Genomic DNA, 24,117 nt, shown 5'->3' with positions numbered 1-24,117 from the left:
TCAAAAAATATCGCAAATTATCATTAAAATATAATATTTTATTAATTTTTCCTCAAAAATTATAAATACTCATTGAATGGATGAAGAGAATAAAATAATATATGTACATACCAAACCATCGAGCCATCTAATTTCTGGTGTATTAGATGTAAAAAAAAAATAATAATTTATATATAAAGGATGTATCTAATTTTTATAAACTATTATATTTAAAAAAATGAATACTGTAGTATCATATTTTAAAACACATTATTATTATTATTATTATTATTATTATTATTATTATTATTATTATTATTATTATTAGTATTAGCAGCAGCAGTAGCATTTAGTTGTACTACACATTTACGTGCAGTGGCTTAGGGGAATATAGACATATTTTTGGTACCATTTATATATAGGTAGACACGACTAATTATCAAATTTGACGTATTAGCTTTATATAGTTATATTTTGATTCTTGTGAGTTGCAATAGTATAAAATGTTTATTGTGTTGTGTAAGATTATCCACACAAGTTTTCTGTGATAAGAAAACCTACAAAGTTAGATACGAAGGTATTAAGTTATGTTACAAAAAAATGATCATATACATGTGCAGAGTGGAAAATATATTTAGCTTAATTTAGACATGTCCTCTAAGATAACAACATTAAATTCAAATGTATAATAATAATAAAAAATTTGGGACAATTTCATGACATGAACAATATATATGGCTATGATACAATTGAAACTATATATATATAAGGATTTTTGCAATATTTTAAATATTTATTTATTTTTACATTTGACTAAATATGTCAACAGTCAACGCCATAACAATTGATAGTACACCAGAGACATCCATACGGTTATATTATGGTACAATGATAATACATAAAACTATATATTTATACTATACATTTTATAAATATAAAATATCAGCATATAATTTCACTTATCATAACAGGTATTGTGTCAATTAAAATGATATATTATTAAAATATTGATTAAGATAAATCAGCGTTAGACTGACAGTCTACGTGGAGAGTATGCATATAAGTAAAATAATGAAGAACCTACCAAAATATTCATGATAATCTGATAATTATTACTACTATTTAATTATTTGTTATGGATTGCAACGAACACTTTCTATTCTTGAATTCAAATAATTATTAATTACATAATCATAAATATATCCATTCACCAACTAACCAATTTTAGCATCAAATATCAATGCCCTTTCACTTGGTAAGAAATCAATGTGCAAATTAAGGAAATGACACGTGTGAGCACATCTTTTTAATTACCTCCTTGGCTACTAATTAGTCAATTATGAAGTTTTACCCAACCACGGTTACCCCCGGACTAACCACGGATAAGAAGCAGCTTTATATACGAACCTCCCCCAGAATATTTTAATCTAAAAAACAAAAAAATAAAATTTAAAAACAATATATAATGCTCGGAGAAAGAATCAACGGCTACAGATCAGCCCTTCGTCTTCCTCCGTGGATCTTCGCCGCAGACAGTCCGACGTCCTCCGTTTGCAGCCCCGCCGCCGCCGCCGTGGACGATTACTCCAATTTCTTCGGCGCCATTGATTCGCGATCGAGCGATCATTTTCACATGTTCGAGTTCAAGGTGAGGATGTGCACGAGCGCGAAATCGCACGACTGGACGGAGTGTCCATTCGCGCATCCCGGCGAGAAGGCACGCCGCCGCGACCCTAGAAAGTTCCAGTATTCCGGTGCCGTCTGCCCCGATTTCCGCAAGGGGAGCTGCCGGCGGGGGAGCGCCTGCGAATTCGCTCATGGCGTATTCGAGTGCTGGCTCCACCCAGCCCGCTATCGTACGCAGCTCTGCAAGGACGGCGTGAGCTGCACGCGCCGAGTGTGCTTCTTCGCGCACTCGGCCGAGCAGCTTCGAGTTTTAAGCCCCATGGCAGACCACAGTCTGCACCACCGCTTCTCCGCCGTGGACTACTCCCCGGAGTCCAATTCTCCGTCGCTCTCCTCGCCGACGATCGCCACCATGCCGGACTCCGTCGGCGAAATTTTAGCGCACCTGGAGCAACTGCAGGTGAGGAAAGTGAAACCCATGGCGGCGTCTTCTTCTCCGGCAACTCGAATGGCGAGAGGATATTTTGAGGATTGGGATCACGATCGGACTGTGAAGGTGCATTGGCAGGAAGAAGACGACGACGAGGCGGCGATGGAGAGGGTGGAGTCGGGGAATCATCTGCGAGCGAGAATGTTCGAGAAGCTGAGTCGGGAGAATCCGCTCAGTAGTGGAACCAACCCGGACCCGAACCCGGATGTGAGGTGGATATCGGAGCTGGTAAATAATTAATAGCAGAAAGTATTAACATTCAGACATAGCTTATAGTATAGGTGTGTTATGTGTGCTGTATAATAACTGGGCAGTTTTTTCTCTCTGTGTTCGTCGGAGTTAGGTATATACGATATGTCGATAAGATCAGGGGCAGGGATGTCATTTTACAATATCAAATATACGTATGTAAATTATCTATACCTACCGAATTAACATTAGAAATAATATTTAGGTTCATGCTTTGGTACATAATTTAGAAACACGTGCGTGGCTTAAAATCTCCCGCCATTTCCGTACCTGAAATTTTGGTATATCAAATTTCTTATCGGAAAACTTTAGTACATTTATCAAACTTTTTTGGTACTTACAAAAATTCAGGCGTGTTTGTTTTGTGTTAACTATACATGTGCTACTTATGAGTTTGAATAAAATTGAAATAAATTTGATATTAAAATAATATTTGATAAATATTTTGGAAGATAAAAAATATATATATATTTAAAAAAAGAAAATTTAAAAAGAAAAAAGGAACACACATGTTTAATGATACTGGATCACTCAACAAGCTCAGCCCAAGTTCGACCATTTAAATGGGTTTGGATCTGGGTATAGCAAACTGGCTCCGTCCACTCCAAATTCAAGTGGGTTTAATCCAGACTGAGCCCAGTTGAAACCATTGTAGACTATGTGTATATATAGTTAATAAAGAAATAAAAAAATAAACTTATATAATTTTCTTCTGACTTAAAGTAACGATTGACACATGTTTCTTTAACGAATTACTTTTAAGCCTATTTAGGTTAGACTTTAAACTCGATAAAAAATAAATTGAGGCACGAAAATATGGATACAGTGGATTGTAATTTCCGTTTATAAGATTACCCGTTACATGATATTTATATTTAAATAATGACTGTGATTGATTCATCATGCCATCAACATGGGATGTCCTCCCTCCGATCCCACATAATTTGTCTCTATTTTTTTTCGTCTGTCCCATATAATTTGTCCATTTATTTTTTGAAAATATAATTATACACTTTAATCTCATTTTAAATTTTAAATTTTATAATTTTTTTCATTTTAATTAAACTATTTAGTTATCTTAATCTTAATTTATAATTATTTTTATTATAAAATAATTATTTTATTAATATATTTTTTAATTATTTATTAATCATATTTTATCTAAATTTTCTATAATAGATGGGACAGGAAGTATTAAAAATAAAAGAAATCTATAAATCATCGGTCAATAGACAATAAATACAAGAATATACTATCACATCAGGTCAAATTATATTCCCTATCCAACTCGGAAAAGATAATATAAAATTAAAAATAAATAAATAAACAATCCGCCATGTTCACGAGTACAGTGCATATGAGAATCAAGTGGGCCCACATCCTAGTAATACGATTATTTCCTAAATAGGCCAAAATAATACTAAAAAATATTAATAAATAAATAAATAAATAAAGGGAAAAAAGCAGAAAATATGAAATGTCTGACATTCTTGGATGAAAATGAAAACCGGAAGAAATGTCCGAAGTCCGCGCTCTGGTCTCTCCACCTGTTGCCCCTTTCGCCACTTCTTGCCTCTCCACCTATACACGCATGCAAGCCGTACACGGCGCGACTGCTACGTTATACCTGTAGAGCCACCGCTTCGCAATTTTTTTTTTCCTCCATTTTTTTTTTTGGAAAAAGCTTTGAGTTCTTGATTGTCTGATGAGTTTTCATGGACGCCGACTTTTCGCGTTTTCTTTATCTCCCTTTTTTTCTTTTCCTCGCCTGTCTAAATTCTTCATCGTTTGGGTCCCGTGAAGATTTTTCCATAGTAGACTATGACCCGCAGTTCAAGATTTTCAAAGGGGATTACTCGCCGCCGACGCCCCCACCGCCGGCTCCGCCGCCGCACCCGCCGTCCGTCTCGTGCGAGGAATTGAAGGGCGTGGGGTCGCTCAACACCACCTGTGAGCTCAACTACAGCTTGAATTTCACGGATGACGTTTATGTGGAAGGCAAGGGCAATTTGTTTATTCTCCAGGGGGTTGCTTTAATCTGCCCCAAATTGGGCTGTTCGATTGAGATCAACATCACGGGTGCTTTCAGATTGGATTCTTCCTCCCAAATTGTTGCCGGGTCGGTTTATATTGTAACTGGGAATGCCAGCTTGGTTGGGAACTCTGTCATTAATGCGACGGCGAGGGCTAGCGAGCCACCCAATCCATCACCAGGGACACCCAACGACGCCCAGGGGAGCGGAGGGGGTCATGGGGGGAGGGGGGCGAGCTGTGTGATGGACAATAAGAAGCTGCCGGAGGATGTTTGGGGCGGGGATGCGTATGCTTGGGATACTTTGGAAACGCCATGGAGCTATGGCAGTAGAGGTGGGACGACTAATAGGGGTGAGGATTATGGAGGGATGGGGGGCGGGAGAATTTGGTTGGAGGTGAAGGAAACAGTGGATGTTCGTGGATCACTTTTGGCGGATGGAGGGGCAGGTGGGATCAAAGGTGGAGGAGGTTCTGGGGGCAGCATTTTCATCAAGGCGCAGAAAATGTAATGTATACTTTGCTTCAACCCTACTTCAGCTGTATGATTGTTGATATTTAACTTGTGTGTTGTAGGATAATGTTTTGTTATGTTTTTTCATGCTTTGTGGAGTCGATCTGATTATATCTGGGTTAACGTTCCATTCAAGTTTTGAGTAACTTTGCACTTGGGTACAATATTGTGTTGCAGCAAAGTAACAATACTATGTTGTCGAAACAAGCATCATAAGAATGCTTATAGTGCGTGATGAAGGCTGTTTATCTTCATCTTGTTTGAATTGTTGTGATCATCATTTTGTGGCTAATTTTATGAAGCCATGTGAATTTCATCTAATCTCTTCTGTTTCTTCGGAGAGAGTAGTACTTGGTTTAAGTAAATGATTCAGAGCATTATATTATGTTATCTTGTCATTTTCTTTTCCCATGTAGCTATAAGGTTAGTATCATTTTGTGGCTGAATCCATGTGTTACGCAGGATTGGAAGTGGCAAAGTATGTGCTTCTGGGGGGGATGGATTTGCTGGGGGAGGTGGTGGAAGAGTTTCAGTTAATGTCTTCAGCAGGCACGATGACCCCATATTCTTGGTACATGGTGAGACATGTTAGGAACAACACTGCATTACAGTTGACAGCTGCCAGTTACACTTTTTTGAATGCCTTATAGAAGAATGTACATATAACATGATTCAGGATTTCCTTGTAAAGTGTGGCCCAATTTTTGACAGGAGGAAGAAGCTTTGGCTGCCCTATGAATGCAGGTGCTGCCGGAACATTCTTTGATGCTGTTCCTCGAAGGCTTATAATTGATAATCAGAATATGTCCACGGATACCCACACAATCCTATTTCAATTTCCAAACCAGCCTCTCTGGACCAATGTTTACATTCAGAATTATGCTAGAGCTACCGTTCCTTTACTATGGAGTCGTGTTCAGGTCATTAAGCAAACAATCTTATTTCACACCATATCTTTCATCGAAGATTTTGCTGAGTTTTCATTTTGTGTTTTATTTCTCCAAGCTGATACACTATTGAGGCAACTGTTAAATGAGAGTATGGGTTGAGGAAAAATATCACAGTTCAGATGTCTGCAATTTGAGTCTTGCAGTTTCTGTTATTTCCTGAACTACAAAGATAATGGCATTGGTAATGAGCTTTTGTAAATATAAGAAAGTATGAAAATCATGGATCAGTCAAAAGGATTTGAATAGATGATTAAACATTGTATATATGGTTTTGAATCTACAATGCATTAGGAATTTCTATTTCAATACAGTTCTAGTTGTACTTTTACATTTCTTTAAGATGAATGGTCTTAACCATAAATGTGGCTTAATGTGTCACAGATTGTATTGATGCATTCTGAGTAAATGGCCGAAATATACACAAATCTAAAGGCTAGAGGGTAGTATGTGGGGCATTGAGCTCTATATCTATATTTATCCGGGAGGATCTGAAGGAGACATCCTTTTGGTTATAGAGGAATAGAGAGCTGGGTAGTTTAAAAAATTTCTAGTTACCTGGCTCCTGGAGCATATCCATTATAGTATCTTTCTTTTAACCAAAGGCATTTAACCTTTGAATTACTTGTGCCTCAAAGTTTACTGGCAATGACACCCCCTGCCAGTTAAGAGCGTTATTCTGCATGTGATGATTTACCATGTTACTTCTACTTCTATTGCTCCACCTGTGTATTTTATATTTTGTTTTAGATTATTTTGGATTTTCAATATACTGGTAGTTTGCCTTATTTGTTTCTTCTGTTCTTTAACAGCTATTCTATATCTGATTATCCACGTGCATTATAGTCATTAACGGTCTTACGCATTAATAGGTCAGAGGACAACTTAGTTTATCACGTGGAGCAGTTCTGAGCTTTGGTCTTGTGCATTACCCTCAATCCGAGTTTGAGTTAATGGCTGAAGAGCTTCTGATGAGTGATTCAGTAGTAAAGGTAAGTATCATAATACTTACTTTTTCTGTTTACTATTTTCTGATGTGTTGGGTTTGTTGCTCTTAAGCTGATATTTAGTTTATAAGGTAATGAATATACTTACTTGGACAAAATAGCATATCACTATGTAATATTATATCATATTCCAACTCTTTAACATCTGTTCTACGAACATCTGTTTTGTAGAAGCCATTGCATTAATGACAAGGTCGTCTAGGTTGACATGCGGTCAAAGAATGTGATAAATTTTACATGGTTGTTACCAATCTAGTTTCACAAAATATAATGACTCAACGAATAGCTTAGGGGAAAGTGAACTGATTGTTCTTGTTCACCTTCTGTAGCTGTAGGCCACTGCAAACTGTCACTAATACACTATACACCAGGTGAATATAAAGTAAATTCAACTACCCTGTGATTACCGTAGGCACTGACATGTATCTGGTCTGATGCAAGGAAGACTTTCTCAAACTGTTGAAATTCATCTTTATTCAGTTTGGTTTGATGATGTATCAAATTGATTTACTTTTAGGTTTATGGAGCTCTGCGAATGTCTGTCAAAATTCACTTGATGCTAAATTCAAAAGTTCTTATAACTGGTGATGGCGATCCAATTGTTGCAACTTCTTTCCTTGAAGCCAGCAATCTAGTTGTTCTTAAGGTAAGTGTCTACACAGCTAATTTTGTTTCGCAACCCTGACCTTTCTTTCTTTCTTTATTTTTTCACTCTTAGTTTTCATTTTGACATACTTTGGTGCCAGGGATCCTCCATGATACATTCAACTGCAAATTTGGGGCTGCACGGGCAGGGGTCATTGAACTTGACAGGGCCAGGAGATGTTATTGAAGCTCAACGTTTGGTTTTGTCCTTATTTTATGCTATCAGTGTAAACTCCTCAAACTTTAACTCTTTCTTTCTTTGGGAATACCAAATGATTGGGCTTCCTCTGATCTCTTTTCATGATAGGGTTTCTGAATCCTCTAAGCCAAACTATATAGTATCGACCAAGTTCTTTCTTATGTAGCATCTTTGGTTGACTGGAAATCCCACCATTTTTAACACAAAAAGCAGTAGAATGTGAAATTGTGAATATGTCAAAAATGTCTGTATATGTGCTAACACATACTGTCCTGTCATAACATTCTCAGACCCTTAGACAACATACTTGGGCATGAGCATGCTTGCACACCTTTCTAGGTAGTATTACCAGCCAGAGTTGCTCATCAAATTGTTGACCCCCTATGAACTGTAGAAGTTGGTACATCCTAACTTGTATTAATGCAAGGCAGCCTATGTAATATTAGCATATGCGTTAAGGAAAGATTTTAGCTCAACCATGGACCTCCTGGATTTTTCTGACCTAAGGTGGATACCAGTTATGCTAGAACCAACAATAAAGAATCAGGAGTTATGTGTGTCTGAAAGCTCTTTAATACCAGAAGCCTCTTCTCTATATCAACACATATTTTAGTTGAGGTGGCAATGGTAGTGAACTAAATTCGTGATGAATATAATACATTCAAATAAATAGCCCGATTAAAGAAACTGTCGACGTTAGTTTAGTTATAAACCATTATCTGCTCACAGTATTACTTCTTTTCATTTGAAGGTTGGTCCCGGATCTGTTCTTCGAGGTCCCTTGGAAAATGCAAGTAATTCTCACATGTCAGTGTTTAAGATACAGTATGCTATCTCTTGTATTTAATCTTGAAACTTCTTAGAAACTAATTTTCTTCTGACATTTCTAGGGCGCCAAGGCTTTACTGTGATGAGAAGAGTTGCCCTATTGAACTTATTCATCCACCTGAGGACTGCAATGTGAATGCATCATTGGCTTTTACACTCCAGGTGTTCCAATACAGATTCCAAGATCCGAGGAGTTAATTTGCTTAGTTCTTCATATTGATCATAGTAGTGTGTGCTTTAAACTCATTTAACAGACTTCTCTTATATACTGAGAAATTAAGGCACTTATGTTGCAGATATGTCGAGTTGAGGACATTATCATTGAAGGCTTGATAGAAGGTTCTGTAGTTCATTTTCACTTGGTCAGAACTGTGATTGTGAAATCTGATGGTGTAGTAGGTGCATCTGGACTAGGTATGCTATTTGTACTAATCATACGATGCTTCATGTTATCACCAAACAAGATGTTAGGCTCTTATACGCATGCAATTTTGCAGTTTTGGTTAAGTCTTCAACTTTCTCAAACAGGCTTCCCAAGCTATCTAGTTACTTTTCCTGACAAACTCATAATTATCCTGTTTTATGGGATCACTGTATATCGTATCTCAGACCTGAAATTTTAACTTGGAATGAAACAGGATGCACTGGTGGGTTGGGTCATGGAGAAATTCTACCTAATGGCCTTAGTAGCGGTGCTGGACATGGTGGTAGAGGAGGGGATGCATATTATGAAAGTAGTTTTATCAGTGGTGGTGCTGCTTATGGCAGTACTGAATTGCCTTGTGAACTTGGCAGTGGAAGTGGAAATAAGAGTCTACCTGGTTCGATTGCTGGTGGCGGCGTGATTGGTAAACACTCTACTGTTACTTTTGTTGTTTGTAGGCTTTTATGTGTGTTTCGGGATTTCATAGTGTGATGTAAGTACACTCAAGTTAATGTCACGTGGTGTTTGTTTTGTGTTCTAAATCATCACTAGACAATGATAAGTTTATGAATGCCTTCAGGGTTTTGTAACAACTTTTTCTCGGTAGTTTCACTCCTGTACAAATATGAAACACAGATCCTGCTTCAGTTACGGATGGTTTTCGAATTTTCTATGTTTTAGAATTAAGTCTTATTTGACTTTCTTATAGCGCTTGATTCATTAATTCATAAGATTTAGCTTTTAGACTGATTTATGAATGAAGCATAGAAGCTTGTTTATACCTATGTCATTTAATTTCATGCTGATTCTGTAAGTTTAATCTACAACTATTCACCTACTGATGCATTTTGCTTGTTTCCTCAAAAAGTGATGGGTTCAGTGGAGCATTCATTATCAAGATTGGTTGTGGAGGGAGAGATTAAAGCAGATGGAGAAAGTTTTGGAAAATATGTTGGGAAAGATAATGGTGTGGTTGTTTCAGATGTGGGACCAGGGGGTGGATCGGGAGGAACAATCCTTCTTTTCCTCAGATATTTAAACATCAATAGAACTGCTACAATCTCGAGCTCTGGAGGACATGGATGTGCAGATGGTGGTGGCGGAGGTGGTGGAAGGATTCACTTCCATTGGTCAGACATTCCCGTTGGAGATGAGTATATGCCAATGGCAACTGTTAATGGAACTATTACAGTCAGGTTTGTTTGCCAATGCAACCTTGCTTTGGTCATTAACACATGCATCTAGTGCAAATTAAGTTGGCATTATAACTGTTGTCGACATTGGTTGCGCCAAGACTTGTGAAATCAATAAGTTGCATTGGTTTTCATGAACCATGTTCATTCTCCTCCTTTTGCACTCTTCAACTTATCTTTTCTCCATTGCTGAAACCAGAGGGGGGATTGGTAGAGGCCAGGGGCAAGAAGGTGAAAATGGGACTCTGAGTGGAAAAGCATGTCCAAAAGGTCTATATGGCATATTTTGCGAGGTAACTTCTGTATTTGCTTTTGTGAACACACAAATGATGGAAAAATAGAAACTAGCTAGCCAGATAAGAATAATTTGGTTTAATTTGGTCTATTAGGAATTCGAATTGAGTTCAGACTTAAACTAAAAAAATTTCAACGGGGTAGACTCATTTTAATCCTTTAATTGTTATATACATCTTTACTGTAGTGCTTTTCCCAGATATAGAGTTACATTGCCAACATTTCTCTTTTCACTAGCAAAATTATTCAGCTATTGGGGAAAAATCATAAAATAGTAGAATTTCTAAATTAGTTAAATGGTTAGTATCAACTTGAGGTCCTGTGTTCCAATCTACACTAACTACCATTTAAGAAGAAGTATTTCATGTTTGACCAGGCAAGGTTCTATGAAAGAATCAGCTTATAAGAATGCGTCAATTTTCTTTGCAAGAAAGAGAGATTACATGAAAGAATGTCAAGCCTTTGTCTATACTAGTTATTAATTATATGCCTTCAGTCTTTGTGTTAGCGACTCATGCAATGCAAGGATCTATAATTTACATCATTACTGAACAATTCTCTATCATTATTTATGATCATAGAGACCAGTAAAGCGTATTGTCATCATAATCTTAAGATTTCACCCTGATATGTGTTGTCTAGATTTCCACTTATCCATATACAATTGTGATATGTATATTTTGGTACTTCTCATCATGTACATGGTTATTACCAATGGTGGTTCAAAACCTAATCAACTCTTAATGTGCATTCATAATGTAGGAATGCCCACTCGGGACATACAAGAACGTGACAGGGTCAGATAAAGAACTTTGTGATAATTGCCCATCTAATGAGCTTCCTCGCCGTGCTGTTTATATTGGTGTTCGAGGTTTACTTTCTTCCTTTGCAAATTTGCATTCCAACTTGTTATAAGCTCTAAATTTAATTTTGCCACATTTCCCTTATAAAGATAAAGATTGTTTTATGCACAACATTCCAACTTGTTATAAGCTCTAAATTTTAATTTTGCCACATTTCCCTTATAAAGATAAAGATTGTTTTATGCACAACATTATTTATTTATTTATTTCTTCTTATTATTATTTTTTATTGAACATCATTATGTTTTCTGTATTTACAGGTGGTGTCACAGAAACACCATGCCCATATAAGTGTTTGTCAGAGAGATATCATATGCCATATTGTCGTACTACCCTTGAGGAACTCATATACACTTTTGGAGGACCTTGGTTATTTGGTTTCATACTTTTAAGTCTTCTCATTGTTTTAGCACTTGTTCTAAGCGTTGCTAGGATGAAATTTGCTGGTGGAGATGAACTGAGTGTGGTTCCAAGCCGGCGTACCTCTACAATCGATCGCTCATTACCTTTTCTAGAGTCACTAAATGAGGTTCTCATATTATGCTGCATCTTCCATCAATAGTAGAGATTGGAAAATTTCTAGGCATTTATTCTCTGCCATTATGTATTTTATTCTCTGCAGGTTTTGGAAACTAGTAGAATTGATGAATCCAAAAGCCATGTGCATCGAATGTACTTTTTAGGAGCCAATACTTTCAGTGACCCTTGGCATCTTCTGCATTCCCCTCCGAAAGAAGTGAAAGAAATAGTGTATGATCTATATTTCTTGATAGTACACACTCATGCAAGTATTGTTGATATTGTTGATGTATCAAACATGTTTGTTGACTAACTGGATTGACTGTTCTCATGATTGTATTTAGGCGTGACTTTGCTATCTTGTGGTTTTGATAGATACGAGGATGCATTCAACATATTTATTGATGATTTGAACGCATTAGCTTCTTATCAGTGGTGGGAAGGATCGGTATATGGCATTCTCTGTGTCATTGCATATCCACTTGCATGGCATTGGTTGCAATGGCGTCGGAAGGAAAAAGTGAAGTACCTACGTGAATATGTGCGTTCAGAATATGATCATGCTTGCTTGCGTTCTTGTCGTTCTCGAGCCCTGTATGAAGGGCTGAAGGTATGTTCTTGTACAAATTTCCTACATTGCCTGGCCTTGCGAAAATACCTGTGCAAGAGCGCTTAGTTACAGCAGAACACCTATTGTAACATGCTTAACGTCTCAACAGGAGGAATCTATGGAATATAATTAAATATAAAAAATATAAAAAAATACATATGTATATGTTCATAGAATTCGATTAATAGCAATCTCAAGTTATGATAGTGATCTAGAGTTCTCTTATATGTTATGAACTTCAGGACTCGGGTATAATTTTCTATTTAGGAGAGAAGCATATTTGATGTTACTTAAGTGAAAAGATGAGTACATTGATAGGGGGAAATAGCCATTAGAAGCTACACTTAGCATAGAAATTCATATAAATACGGAGATGAGGGAAGATTAAAAAAAATAAAGCCAAAACGAGAGCTCCTCAGTGCCACAGGCACCATGTTTAGCGAAAAAATTTGCAAGACCGTTTGCACATCTGGGTATATTGATGTGAAGCTTTTGCTATTATAGCCAGCTTCAATATATTTTGACATTAATGCTTAGTCAAGAAACTGCTGCCTGCTATTGATTCAAGAGTGCCATTTTGGTGTTTCTCTATATCTATTTGCTTGAATATAAGCTGAAGTACTACCGTCTAATCAATGTGAGATTGTGAGGATTCCATGTTTGCTCTGTGCTTAGAATCAACAGTTGCTACTAATTAAAATGTTAATCTGATGTTTATATCATTAATATACTATATAATTATACTCCAAATCTCTTATCGCAACCTAAACATTATTTTATACCAAAACACTAAATGTGATATACTTATTTCCAATGCATGTAAAAAGTTTCAGCCATAATTACATGGAATCCTTTTGAATTCAAATATGATAAGAGGTCAACCTGCATCTTGTGCAACATGAGTTGATTGAATAGGGTGTGAGGTGCGCCATTGATTCGATTGCCTCAATACTTGGCAACTGACTTAATTGTAGCTAATAATACTACTTCAGAAAAGCACGGCCTTTTAGTATCAAAGCAATGTAGTAATCCACAAAATGAAATTCTAAGTATTATAAACGTTACCGGATGCTTATTGAAGCATGAGGACCAATGAGAAAGACTAAAGACGTTATACCTCAAGCAATTTTCTGGTCAAACCATAACAAAACCTGTAATGTGCTAGGGAACCTATAATTTCAGAGATAACATTAACAATTTGAACATATTTTTACGATACATGATCTTGTGATTCAAGTCTCTTGACATCATAGGTTGGGTATTATATCCGTGAACTTTTTCACATGACATTATTCATTAGCTTTGTTGGAGCAGCACTGCTACTTCATGAATGAACAATTCAAGTTGAACTTGTTTTACATGTGAATAATTCTCTGCATCAATCTTGACCTATATCGCGTTGGATGAAAATTTATTGGCTTTTCAATTCTGTTCACGAACAGGTTGCTGCAACTTCAGATTTAATGCTAGCATATGTGGATTTTTTCCTTGGTGGAGATGAAAAGAGGACTGGCCTCCCACCACGCCTGCACCAAAGGTTTCCCATGCCATTAGTGTTTGGAGGAGATGGATCTTACATGGTTCCTTTCTCCCTTCACAGTGATAATATTCTGACTAACCTAATGAGTCAGGTATGCTTTTAAATCATTGAGATCCAGTTTGTAAACAGAATATGAATTTATAATCTATTTAGGTTTCTACTGGTTTATGGAGGTTCCCTTCCCCATTCAAATTCTCTTTTATTGTAACAGTCCATCCCACCAACAATTTGGCACCGACTAGTGGCTGGTCTTAATGCTCAACTTCGTTTGGTTCGCCGGGGACATCTAAGAACAACTTTTAATCCAGTTATCCAGTGGCTTGATACACACGCAAACAGCAGGTTGCGCTCTCATGGCATACGGATTAATTTAACTCGCTTTCAACCTTCTGCTAGTGGATATTGCCAGTTTGGGTTAGCCGTAAGTGCACTAGAGGATGAAAATGCCCATTCATCTAGTCAGGGGCCACATGTGTCTTTATTAGCATCTAAGGATGCAAGGTAATTCACTATCTGGCTTTCCCTCAATAAAGTCACTCATCGTCTTGTTTCCTATCTCTCTCTCATTCCATTTTGTCTTGGTTAAACTAAAATGCAGTTTGCCGGCTAGTCGCTGGAAGAAAGCACTGGATCTTGTCAGAATCAGTGAACAAGCACTGATGCAAAAGAAGATGTGTGGCGAAACTGTAAATGATAAGAACATTCATAAACTGGATGGCGGATTAACATTAACTTATCCTTTCTACTACATAATACGTAACATCAAGCCAGTTTTTCATCAGGTAAATGAGATCTAGCCCTCTCAGTTGAATCTATTATTTTTATTCTGGATGACGGATTAACATTAACGATTCTTTTCTCTCTGTACTGCCTCTTGGATCATTTGCAGGATCTTGTTGGTTTAATCATCTCAGTACTTCTTTTAGGAGATTTTAGCTTGGTCTTGCTTCTTCTGCTTCAGCTTTATTCCATTTCTGTAACAGCTCTTTCATTGGTTTTGTCGATCTCTCCTCTTGGCATACTATTACCATTTCCAGCTGGTATTAATGCATTATTCAGTCAGGGGCCAAAGCGATCGGCTGGACTTGCACGTGTATATGCTTTGTGGAATATCAGCTCAGTGATTAACGTTGTAAGTGGGAATTTACTTTCTCCTTAAATACCTAATAGGCTAATAGTATAGTACACGACATTCAGGTTACACGTTTCTGGGCAGTATAATTTCGGCATGAGGTCTGATTTTCAATGGATCTGCATGGCGACAAAGAGTATAGAAATCTTAACATTTATTTATTTTCAATTGATATGGACCAGATTGTTGCGTTCATATGCGGAGTGATACATCTCAAGTCTCAATCTTCCAACAAAAGACATGCAAACTTTCAGACATGGAATTTTAGCATGTAAGTAGCCGTTAACATTTGTCGACAATTTCATCAAGTTTTTCCAGAAACTACCTTATGATCATCATTCATCTGTAGCATAAAATCTTGTTATGGTGCATTCATTAATGGTGGTGGTGGTGATGATCAGGGATGATAGTGGTTGGTGGATGCTGCCTTGTGGTCTTTTCCTCTGTAAATTGATTCAAGCACGCCTGATCGATTGTCACGTTGCTAACCTCGAGATTCAGGATAAGTCGTTGTACAGCAGCGACGCAGAAGTATTCTGGCAATCTTGAACCATCCGGCGGATTCAGAATATCCCTTCTGTTCACTGAAAATTTTGTTTAGACACCGGCGGGTTTATGGTCACATTTTTAGTTTCTATTAGTTTTGATTCGATTTAGATTTGGCTATGTGAATATGGTTTGAAAAGAACACATTGGCTGCTGGGATACTCAAATTACATCTTATTCAAATCCAATATGTTTTTGGAGAATGCAGCAAAAATTTTGAATCCCCAGCAGGAGATGAGATGAGAGCTGAAGCAAAAACCCATCAGGTTAAATTTTGATGGAGTTTTTCTTTACTTTTTTACAGTTTTACACCTCCCCCAACTTTGTTTGTTGTAATGTACTGTAATATTTATTTACGTTTGTACAAAATTGGCACAGACCGCAAAATCTGCAATGGGGTGCTGCTGTTAGATTTGAGTTGATTTGGGTTGGAAACTTCGGAATCACGTGGTACGCACGTTCGACCTAACGCTTGTAATTACTGCATGGTATGGCAGGATCATTAGAAGAAAAAAAACAACATAAAACATGCGGATAGAGTTGACTGTATTCCAAAGAGGCTAAAAATAATTTTTTAGTTGATATGTAAATAAAAAATTAGTAGATTAGGTTATATAAAAAAAAATAAGCTTTTCATTATATAATTTTAATTCATAATTTTTGGAATTGGTTATCGGCCGTATGAGTTTTATTACGGGCTCAATGGTCGTGGGCTTAAATTTGGCCTTGACAAATACTAGACTTGATGAGGTTATTATATTCGAGATTTTAATTATAACAATAAAATATTTGGTTGAATTTGAAGTCCAAATTTGATTGGACAAAAAATATAATTACTTGCATACACAATTTGAATTTTATAATTCAAATCGACACATTGATGACTAAAATTAATAGTTCGTCGAAACTCCATAATATTGAATTGTTTTAACTCATTTTATTCGTGAGGTACTATATAATCCGAAGATGGAAACTCCATAATATTGAATTGTTTTAACTCATTTTATTCGTGAGGTACTATATAATCCGAAGATGGATATGTTCGTTGTGGGGGAGAGATTTTTTTTTTTTTTTATTTTGAAGTAATTATCAAATCTTATTTTTGATAAATATTTTGATATTCTTGCAGTATAATTAATTTTTCAATACTTCACATGCATCCATTCGAAATCAAACTCGGATCGATGATCATTAAATCTAGAAGTCTTGACTAATATATGCAGCTTATGTAGATTAAGTGATGACTATCCAATCCATCTTTTTGAAGGGTTGGTTTGATAGTAATTTTAATTTCAAATCGTTAATATTTATCCGCATGATTTTTAATAAAACTTAAAACCAATATTCATATCAAATTAGTTTCAAATCAAAATTAAAATTGTGTTTAGTTATGAGATTTTGATGTTGATTTTACTATGTCGAATAAACACACTCTTGATTGTTTCTCAATCTCAAATTCCACTTTGAATTTAATATTTTTCGAGTGTGTCCATCTTTATTTATTTATTATTCAATTATTACGACTTTCTACAATTATACATTAATTTTTCTATTAAAATATCTATATTCAAATAAAAACAACCACCAAAGTTCATAAAAAATCACAAACACAATATCATTTTCTGCGTTTTAATTGCGTACACGGGATGCACATCAGTGGGACCCCACCCCACCCCGCGCCCCCCCCCCCCCCCACCACTAATAAATATCAATTATCTAAGACTAACTAATAAAATATCAATGCCCTGATGATAAATATCATAATTTTATAATTACACTTGTATGGTTGGGTCATACAAACTCAATTTATTTCTTCGTTTGTTTTTTGAGATCTATATTATTGTTTTTTCAGATTTAAATTATTGTTGGGTCACTGTATAATGCGATGGCTATATTTGTACTGTCCCTACGCATCGTTGTCATGAAAGTTTATTGGTGCCCTTTTTCTTACAAGTCACTGCACAGACAAGTGGGGAACTCGTTTTGTGTGGTGAAGATTGCTTCTGATTCCGGACAAAAGGCAGATGCCCCACTCGATTGGCCGGACAGATTGCCGAAATGCTGAGTTCTGACAATTTTATCGAAGAGCTTCTTCTTCCGGCAGAGTATCTCACTCCATCTCTATCTGCCATTAATTACCATATATACACGTTCAACATATGCCATTAATTTGCAGGTAAGAACAGATAGAGAGGAGTAGCTGTGTGGAGATCAATCCATTTATGGAGGAGAGATTAGACAACGATCCACTGCTTGTAAGTGACGGACATGGGGATTATCATTCAGGCAGGAAAACGAGGAGAAGGATTTGGTTCCTTTTTCTGGTACTCGTCTTTCTCGCCCTAACAACATGTAAGTCACTCGCTTTATTACACTAATTTGCTTCAGTTGGTCCTTAATTTCTTGTTTGATCTTAGGAGTCATCGATGATTCGATGATTCTAATGCCCAATCCTGCTTCCTGTTTATTTTGCAACTGTTAGAATTCTAAGGTTAACCAAATTAATTCATATGTTTTTTTTCATTTCCCCTTTCAGACCTCGCTTCGAGGTCAACTGACTTCCGAAGAAATGGCGACCACTTCTTATTACACTTGGCATATAAAGACGTTGTCCAGTCACCACATGCCGTCGTCGCCGCCGACGACGGCCGCTGCTCCGAAATCGGCATATCCATTCTACAAAACGGCGGCCACGCCGTCGACGCTGCCGTCGCAACTGCATTGTGCCTCGGCGTCGTCAGTCCGATGTCCAGCGGCATCGGCGGCGGCGGCTTCATGGTCGTGCGATCCTCCGCCGCCTCCGGCGCCGTCGCCATCGACATGAGGGAAACTGCTCCGGCAGCTGCTTCACAGGTCGTCACATTTCCCCAACCCTAATTCCCTCCTCAAGTCCTCATATAATTAATCAATCCATTAATTATTTAATCTCCATCTCCATCTCCATCTACCTACAGAACATGTACAAAGACAATGCTGAATCCAAATACGAAGGACCTCTATCCATGGGAGTTCCCGGGGAGATCGCCGGCCTACACTCTGCCTGGTCGAGATACGGCCGGCTGCCATGGAAGGCCCTGTTCGAGCCCGCCATCAAATTGGCAAAAGACGGCTTCTTCATAAGTCCTTACACGGCATCAAAACTTTCCAACAATGCCGACAAGATAATGCGCGACCCCGGCTTGCGTGGAGTCTACGCTCCAAACGACATTCTCTTGAAAAGCGGAGACATTTGCCATAACGTGCAGCTAGGAATCACCTTAGAGGCCATAGCAGAGCAGGGACCGGCAGCCTTCTACAACGGCACAGTCGGGGAACGACTGATCAAGGACGTGGCGAAAGCCGGGGGCATCGTGACAATGGACGATTTACGCCGTTATCGAGTTAATGTCGTCGATGCCGTTACCGTGAACACCATGGGTTACACTATATACGGAATGCCGCCGCCTTCCAGCGGAACTCTTGGCCTTTCACTGGTGGGATGGCCTTAGACCTTTTCTTTTTTACGGCAATAGAATTGATCTTTCTTACATTGTGTTGCTGTAATGATGCCGCAGGTTCTGAATATATTGGACAGCTATGGAAGCCGCGACGCTGCTGAAGGTCCGTTAGGACTACACCGCATGATCGAAGCGCTGAAGCACATGTTCGCTGTAAGGATGGATCTCGGGGACCCTGCTTTCGTGGACATAACTAAAACTGTGTCCGAGATGCTTTCGCCTGCCTTTGCGAGGAAAATCCGGGAGAGAATACTCGACAACACGACATTTCCACCCGAGTATTACATGCATAGGTTTGTATAGCACGGATAAGGTTGTCCGAATGTATATCGAGTTGGTTCTAAAAGTTTGAATTTTCGAGGTTCCAGATGGAGTCAGCTAAGGGATCACGGGACAAGCCATTTCTGCGTGGTGGATATGGAAAGAAACGCTGTCTCGCTGACAACAACGGTGAATTATCCGTTCGGGGCCGGAGTTCTTTCCCCGTCCACCGGGATCGTTCTCAACAACGAAATGGATGATTTCTCGGTACCGGCCGATGTAACGCCGGACGCGCTCCCGCCTGCTCCGGCGAACTTCATTAGGCCTAACAAGAGGCCCCTGTCTTCAATGACGCCCCTCATTGTTCTAAAGGTTGTTCATATCAAATGATTACTACATTTAAGGTGGGAACAAATTTGGTTTATGTGTTTTTGGGTTTTCAGGACAATCAATTAGCAGGGGTGATTGGAGGCAGTGGTGGTCTGGACATTATTCCTGGAGTCGTGCAGGTCTTTTTAAACCATTTCATACTTGGAATGGAACCTTTGGCAGCTGTTGAGAATGCAAGAATCTACCACAGGGTACATCGTTTTCCGTTGATTTCTTTTCTTTCTTCGTAAACTGATTTTTTATTTTTATTTTTACATCTTACAGCTGATTCCTAATGTGGTGTCATATGAGAACTGGACAGTGGTGGATGGGGAGCATATCGAACTTTCTGAAGAGAAAAAAGAGTTCTTGAGAGAAAGGGGTCATGAGCTGAAGGCCAAGGCAGGGGGGGCCATTTGCCAGCTGGTGGTTCAGAATCTTACCGACACTGCCGCCGGAGAGAGGGGAGACAATGTGATCCGAGGTGTGCTGACGGCGGTAAGTGATCCCAGGAAAGGCGGCTGTCCGGCGGCTATTTGATGCTGTCCGTACACGGCAAAAGGTATCTATTTTTATCCGGGGATCTTCTTACCTTGTTCCAGTCCAGGCACTTTTTAACCATGTGCATTGATACGAGGTCTGATGATCTTAATGTTTATGTTAGACCAGAAAAGACAGACCAGTTTCATTTAGGATTGACTGTGCCACGAGATTGATTAATTTAGAACAACTTTTTGTTTTATTTCGTTTTAATTTATTTAGTAAAAAATATAATTAAGCCTATATATATATATGGGGGGTTCTCTAGTTTTCCGTTGATAGCTTCGGTTTGGTGGCAAGAAAAAATGATTTTTCTTTGCAGATCAATTAATTCATTGAATCATCAATAAAGTTTTCTCATACCTCTCCCAAAAGTCAAAAGGAATGCAAAGCTGTGATTGATTACAATACATTGTCCACGAGATAGATAGATAGATAGATAGGGCCACATCTGTCTACCATAAATATAGTTTAAGACATGATTCAAAATTGCAGAACAACAGTAATGCTTTTATAAACAAGACGATAAACCGTTTTCATAATCTCAATAGCCGCCAGCCAAAAAATTACAGCAAACACTCAACACATGCTTAGATACACATATATACGTATATATATCTATATTATATGTATGTATAAATTATAGCATGAGCTCTGTATCCATGCCGACTTGAAAATCATCATCAAAGTAGCAAAAATCCAGCAGCTGATCATCGCAAACTTCTTCTTCTTCTTCCTCCTTTCTGCAGCAGCTCTGGAAGCTGGGCTGGTTCGTCGACGACAGAAGCCGCGCCCACATTCGATCCGTCGTCACGACTTTCTTCTGCCCCTCGGTGATTTTCTGCAAATACATAAACTCTGTTTTCAGTATCAGGCAATTCAAAAGTTAACAATTGATTGTATCTTGGCGTGTGCACTCACATAGAATGGTATATAAGCATGCTTCCCGTTCACTGGCCCCACCGTGAATCCCGTGTATCCTGCCATTGCTCCGTGCACGGCGCTTTGAGCAAGCAGCGTGCAGTAGACGTTGTCGGATGCATTGCTGGGAATGGCGCGGATCATATACGTCGGATCTGAAAAAATTTTGTTTCGAAACATCGTTAGGCGAGACGAGTACTTAATCGAATACTTGCAGCAATTCAGTTTCACTCACCTATGTATTTGAGATTAACTATCATCTTCCTTTCCTTGGTGAAATAGTCCTGAAAAAACGCAATCAGAAGAGAATTGCAACAACTGTATGCATAAACAGGATGGTGACATTGTCTAACCTTAATCCGCTGCGATAACCAGAGCCCGGCGTCGTCTAGAAGCTTGTTTCCGGAAGCATCTTTACGCTCTTCGGATCGGATACTCTTACAGAGTAGCTCTTGCCCTGCACCTTCAGCCATGACAATAACGGCATGTCCATTTTCTTTGATTCGTTTCTCGATGTACTGAAGAAGCCCGTCGGATCCTTCGAGATAAAACGGTGACTCTGGAATGAGGCAGCAGTCGACATCTCGGCTAGCAATGGTAGCATACATAGCAATGAATCCTGCAAGAACACAAGATCAGAGGATTAGTAACAACAAGACAACGATCGATGATGTTTTAACAAAGGACTTGCAAGAACACCCACCGCTGTATCGCCCCATTAATTTCACAAGCCCGATGCCATTCTCGAAGCTCGTGGCTTCAACGTGCGCTGCATTGATAGCTCGCTGAGCCTCCTCGACCGCAGAATCGAATCCAAACGATTTGTCGATAACCTGATGAACCAGAAGTTAGGTCAGCAGATCAGATGAACACAAAATTTAACATTGTCCAATTGATGATGGAGAGTGTACCAGAATGTCATTATCTATTGTTTTGGGGATTCCTACGACCGCAATCTTAAGCCCGCGTCGCCTAATTTCCTGCAGGATCGACGACGGATAGTAAGATAAAAACATTGCATCAAAACATATACTATAAAGAAGATCTAAATGAAGTTAAGAAAGACCTCATAAATCAGAGATGCTCCTTTTTGAGTCCCATCCCCTCCTATTATGTACACTTGATTAAAACCGCGATCTTCGATGCTGTCGACTATCTTTTTAGTGTTGTGACCGCCGCGCGATGTCCCTAGGAAAGTTCCTCCACGTTTGTGAATGTTATTGACCGTTTTCGGAGTTAGAGGGACGGTGTTTTTCGAGTAGAAACCTCGGTATCCTCCCTGCAGGGAGGACAGAAAAGTTCATTGTAATAATCTTGCAACATAAGATCCCTGCAACTTTTTCGAAGCTGTAAAGGAGCTAAGCTTACATCTATTCCGTAAACTCTGTTTACACCATACATGTGATGCAGACCGCAGACTATTTCTCGGATAACTGTGTTGAGGCCAGGGCACAAGCCTCCACATGTGACGATACAAGCGCGAACCTCGTCCGGCTCGAAATAAACCTGAAAACCAATACCATTTGTCTTAAACTTGAAGTGGATAACATTAAGCTTTCATATCATAGTGATCGCATGTTTGAATTGGACATACTTTTTGTCGAGGGCCGGCTCGTCGAAAGTGAACCCCTCTTTTGCTATCCTTACGAACAATAACCTACACAAGTATATAACAGAAACATCAAAAAAGGTAACACAGATTAGACTAAACAGGGGATTTGATTTAATAAAGAAGTGTTACAGTTTGGGCAACTGTGTCATTAATGTCCACGAAATATTGCCTGTCGAGAAACAGAGGATTGAATCAAAACCCTAGAATGGAATGATCACTGCATAATTGAATCATTGATCGTCAAGATGATGCGAAATTAGTTACCTAACAACCGAGTAAGCAGGATTGTCTTGCAATGGATTAAGATAAATCTGTCGATCGAGGATAACAAGACAACATCAATATGAAGAATCTTGATTTCAAGATTTTCGTAAAAATCAATAATATATATATCTAGAGAGAGAGAGAGAGAGAGAGAGAGGCGTACAGGAAGATCAGGGATGTAATCAGACAAGTGCGGGACATCCTCGAGGAGATAACCAAACTCTCCCGCCACAATCTTAGGCTTCGACGAAGCAACCTCTGTTCGTGAATTCGGACACCGATCGTCCCTCTTCAGAGACTTGTGATAATCGCCGGCGGCGGCGTACTCCTTCAGCACGGCGGCGTTCACAGCACCGCCGCCAACAGGATCAGACAGAGAACCCATGAATCTGACGCAATCGAAACCTCGTGGACACGAAATTTAATCAAATTTGGAAATACCTAATGCCAAATCTTGCTCGCTTTTTCCTATATATCCTACGACGCACCCTAAGCCCCAAGTTTTTGTCGCTTAGCTTCGAGAAGTTAGAGAAGTTTCTTATACGAGAATTTTCTTTGTTGAGAATGTAGTGTCTTATTTATAAAGCCGTGGGCTCAATGTGGGGGAGACGAGTGGCGCCAAATAAAAGATCGCCGTTAACAGATCACGGAAACGTGGCGCGCCTGTGGAAAAAATATATAAATAAAAAATAAGAATTAGTTAAGAAAGTGGAAGTTTCCGCGTTATATTTGGACGGACGTTATAATGGAATTTGTACGGTTGAGCAATTTTGAAAAATCGTTATTAAAACGTGTTACGGCTTGCCCCTACGCATAGTACGGAAGGCAATTAGATTAGGAAGAGGTTTTCGAATTGTAGTAGTATTATAGTTAAGTATATCAAATTAAAAATATTCAACAACAATAATAATAATAATAATAATAATAATAATAATTAATATTATTATTATTATTATGGCAATATGTCAAATAAGTTGTTAAAGTTGTAGTAGTATACTCCAACTAATGAAGTGAAGG

General features: G+C 38.4%; 4 protein-coding genes across 9 annotated transcripts; 3 read left to right on the top strand and 1 right to left on the bottom strand.

Annotated features, from left to right (window-relative positions):
* Nucleotides 1-1,045: 1,045 nt before the first annotated feature.
* Nucleotides 1,046-2,529, top strand: LOC127251963 (zinc finger CCCH domain-containing protein 20-like). Its single transcript, XM_051275938.1, has one exon. It carries the CDS (start codon nt 1,445-1,447, stop codon nt 2,333-2,335), a length of 891 nt encoding a protein of 296 aa, XP_051131895.1. The 5' UTR covers nt 1,046-1,444; the 3' UTR covers nt 2,336-2,529.
* Nucleotides 2,530-3,814: 1,285 nt separating this feature from the next.
* On the top strand, nt 3,815-17,744 carry LOC127252110 (uncharacterized). Of its 4 annotated transcripts, none has more exons than XM_051276147.1 (24): nt 3,815-4,883; nt 5,352-5,467; nt 5,601-5,809; nt 6,709-6,828; nt 7,361-7,489; nt 7,590-7,715; nt 8,439-8,494; nt 8,578-8,677; nt 8,812-8,929; nt 9,154-9,363; nt 9,808-10,135; nt 10,332-10,425; nt 11,189-11,297; nt 11,550-11,818; nt 11,912-12,039; nt 12,184-12,418; nt 13,861-14,049; nt 14,170-14,459; nt 14,557-14,740; nt 14,848-15,090; nt 15,273-15,361; nt 15,492-15,902; nt 16,015-16,086; nt 17,602-17,744. In XM_051276147.1, exons 1-22 carry the CDS (start codon nt 4,060-4,062, stop codon nt 15,637-15,639), a joined length of 4,314 nt encoding a protein of 1,437 aa, XP_051132104.1. In that variant the 5' UTR covers nt 3,815-4,059; the 3' UTR covers nt 15,640-15,902; nt 16,015-16,086; nt 17,602-17,744. The 4 variants fall into 4 exon arrangements, with proteins under 4 accessions (XP_051132104.1, XP_051132103.1, XP_051132102.1 ...); XM_051276146.1 differs by having other exon boundaries at nt 17,591-17,744; XM_051276145.1 differs by having other exon boundaries at nt 15,492-16,086.
* Nucleotides 17,608-21,477, top strand: LOC127252112 (glutathione hydrolase 3). 3 transcript variants are annotated; one of them, XM_051276149.1, is made up of 9 exons: nt 17,608-17,741; nt 17,813-17,988; nt 18,173-18,489; nt 18,591-19,109; nt 19,191-19,426; nt 19,502-19,766; nt 19,838-19,975; nt 20,049-20,325; nt 21,053-21,477. In XM_051276149.1, the coding sequence occupies exons 2-8, from the start codon at nt 17,859-17,861 to the stop codon at nt 20,301-20,303; spliced, it is 1,860 nt and encodes a 619-aa protein (XP_051132106.1). In that variant the 5' UTR covers nt 17,608-17,741; nt 17,813-17,858; the 3' UTR covers nt 20,304-20,325; nt 21,053-21,477. The 3 variants fall into 3 exon arrangements, with proteins under 3 accessions (XP_051132106.1, XP_051132105.1, XP_051132107.1); XM_051276148.1 differs by lacking the exon at nt 21,053-21,477 and having other exon boundaries at nt 20,049-20,505; XM_051276150.1 differs by lacking the exon at nt 21,053-21,477 and having other exon boundaries at nt 20,086-20,276.
* On the bottom strand, nt 20,793-23,634 carry LOC127252113 (ATP-dependent 6-phosphofructokinase 6-like). The gene is made up of 12 exons (XM_051276152.1): nt 23,264-23,634; nt 23,101-23,147; nt 22,966-23,005; nt 22,819-22,881; nt 22,593-22,730; nt 22,291-22,503; nt 22,136-22,204; nt 21,928-22,057; nt 21,578-21,843; nt 21,460-21,508; nt 21,225-21,379; nt 20,793-21,144 (listed from the first exon to the last, which is right to left on the bottom strand). Exons 1-12 carry the CDS (start codon nt 23,483-23,485, stop codon nt 20,944-20,946), a joined length of 1,593 nt encoding a protein of 530 aa, XP_051132109.1. The 5' UTR covers nt 23,486-23,634; the 3' UTR covers nt 20,793-20,943.
* Nucleotides 23,635-24,117: the final 483 nt, after the last annotated feature.

Source organism: Andrographis paniculata, unplaced genomic scaffold, assembly GCF_009805555.1.
Source record: "Andrographis paniculata isolate CXL003 unplaced genomic scaffold, ASM980555v1 Contig45END, whole genome shotgun sequence".
Classification (NCBI taxonomy): domain Eukaryota; kingdom Viridiplantae; phylum Streptophyta; class Magnoliopsida; order Lamiales; family Acanthaceae; genus Andrographis; species Andrographis paniculata.
The sequence above is the reverse complement of the archived record's forward strand: the minus strand, read 5'-3'. Positions and strand labels throughout refer to the sequence as shown.

What these genes read in the sequence shown, in the direction of transcription:
- LOC127252110 (XM_051276147.1), top strand. Translation starts at nt 4,060, where the DNA reads ATGGACGCCGACTTTTCGCGTTTTCTTTATCTCCCTTTTTTTCTTTTC. An exon ending in TACTATGGAGTCGTGTTCAG is followed by an intron (nt 5,810 to 6,708) that starts GTCATTAAGCAA and finishes ACGCATTAATAG; the next exon opens with GTCAGAGGACAACTTAGTTT. An exon ending in TGTTTATATTGGTGTTCGAG is followed by an intron (nt 11,298 to 11,549) that starts GTTTACTTTCTT and finishes CTGTATTTACAG; the next exon opens with GTGGTGTCACAGAAACACCA.
- LOC127252113 (XM_051276152.1), bottom strand. Translation starts at nt 23,485, where the DNA reads ATGGGTTCTCTGTCTGATCCTGTTGGCGGCGGTGCTGTGAACGCCGCC. An exon ending in GAGCCGGCCCTCGACAAAAA is followed by an intron (nt 22,731 to 22,818) that starts GTATGTCCAATT and finishes ATTGGTTTTCAG; the next exon opens with GTTTATTTCGAGCCGGACGA. An exon ending in ACAGAGTTTACGGAATAGAT is followed by an intron (nt 22,504 to 22,592) that starts GTAAGCTTAGCT and finishes TCCTCCCTGCAG; the next exon opens with GGAGGATACCGAGGTTTCTA.
- LOC127252112 (XM_051276149.1), top strand. Translation starts at nt 17,859, where the DNA reads ATGGAGGAGAGATTAGACAACGATCCACTGCTTGTAAGTGACGGACAT. An exon ending in CTTTCTCGCCCTAACAACAT is followed by an intron (nt 17,989 to 18,172) that starts GTAAGTCACTCG and finishes TTCCCCTTTCAG; the next exon opens with ACCTCGCTTCGAGGTCAACT. An exon ending in ATGCAAGAATCTACCACAGG is followed by an intron (nt 19,976 to 20,048) that starts GTACATCGTTTT and finishes TACATCTTACAG; the next exon opens with CTGATTCCTAATGTGGTGTC.
- LOC127251963 (XM_051275938.1), top strand. Translation starts at nt 1,445, where the DNA reads ATGCTCGGAGAAAGAATCAACGGCTACAGATCAGCCCTTCGTCTTCCT.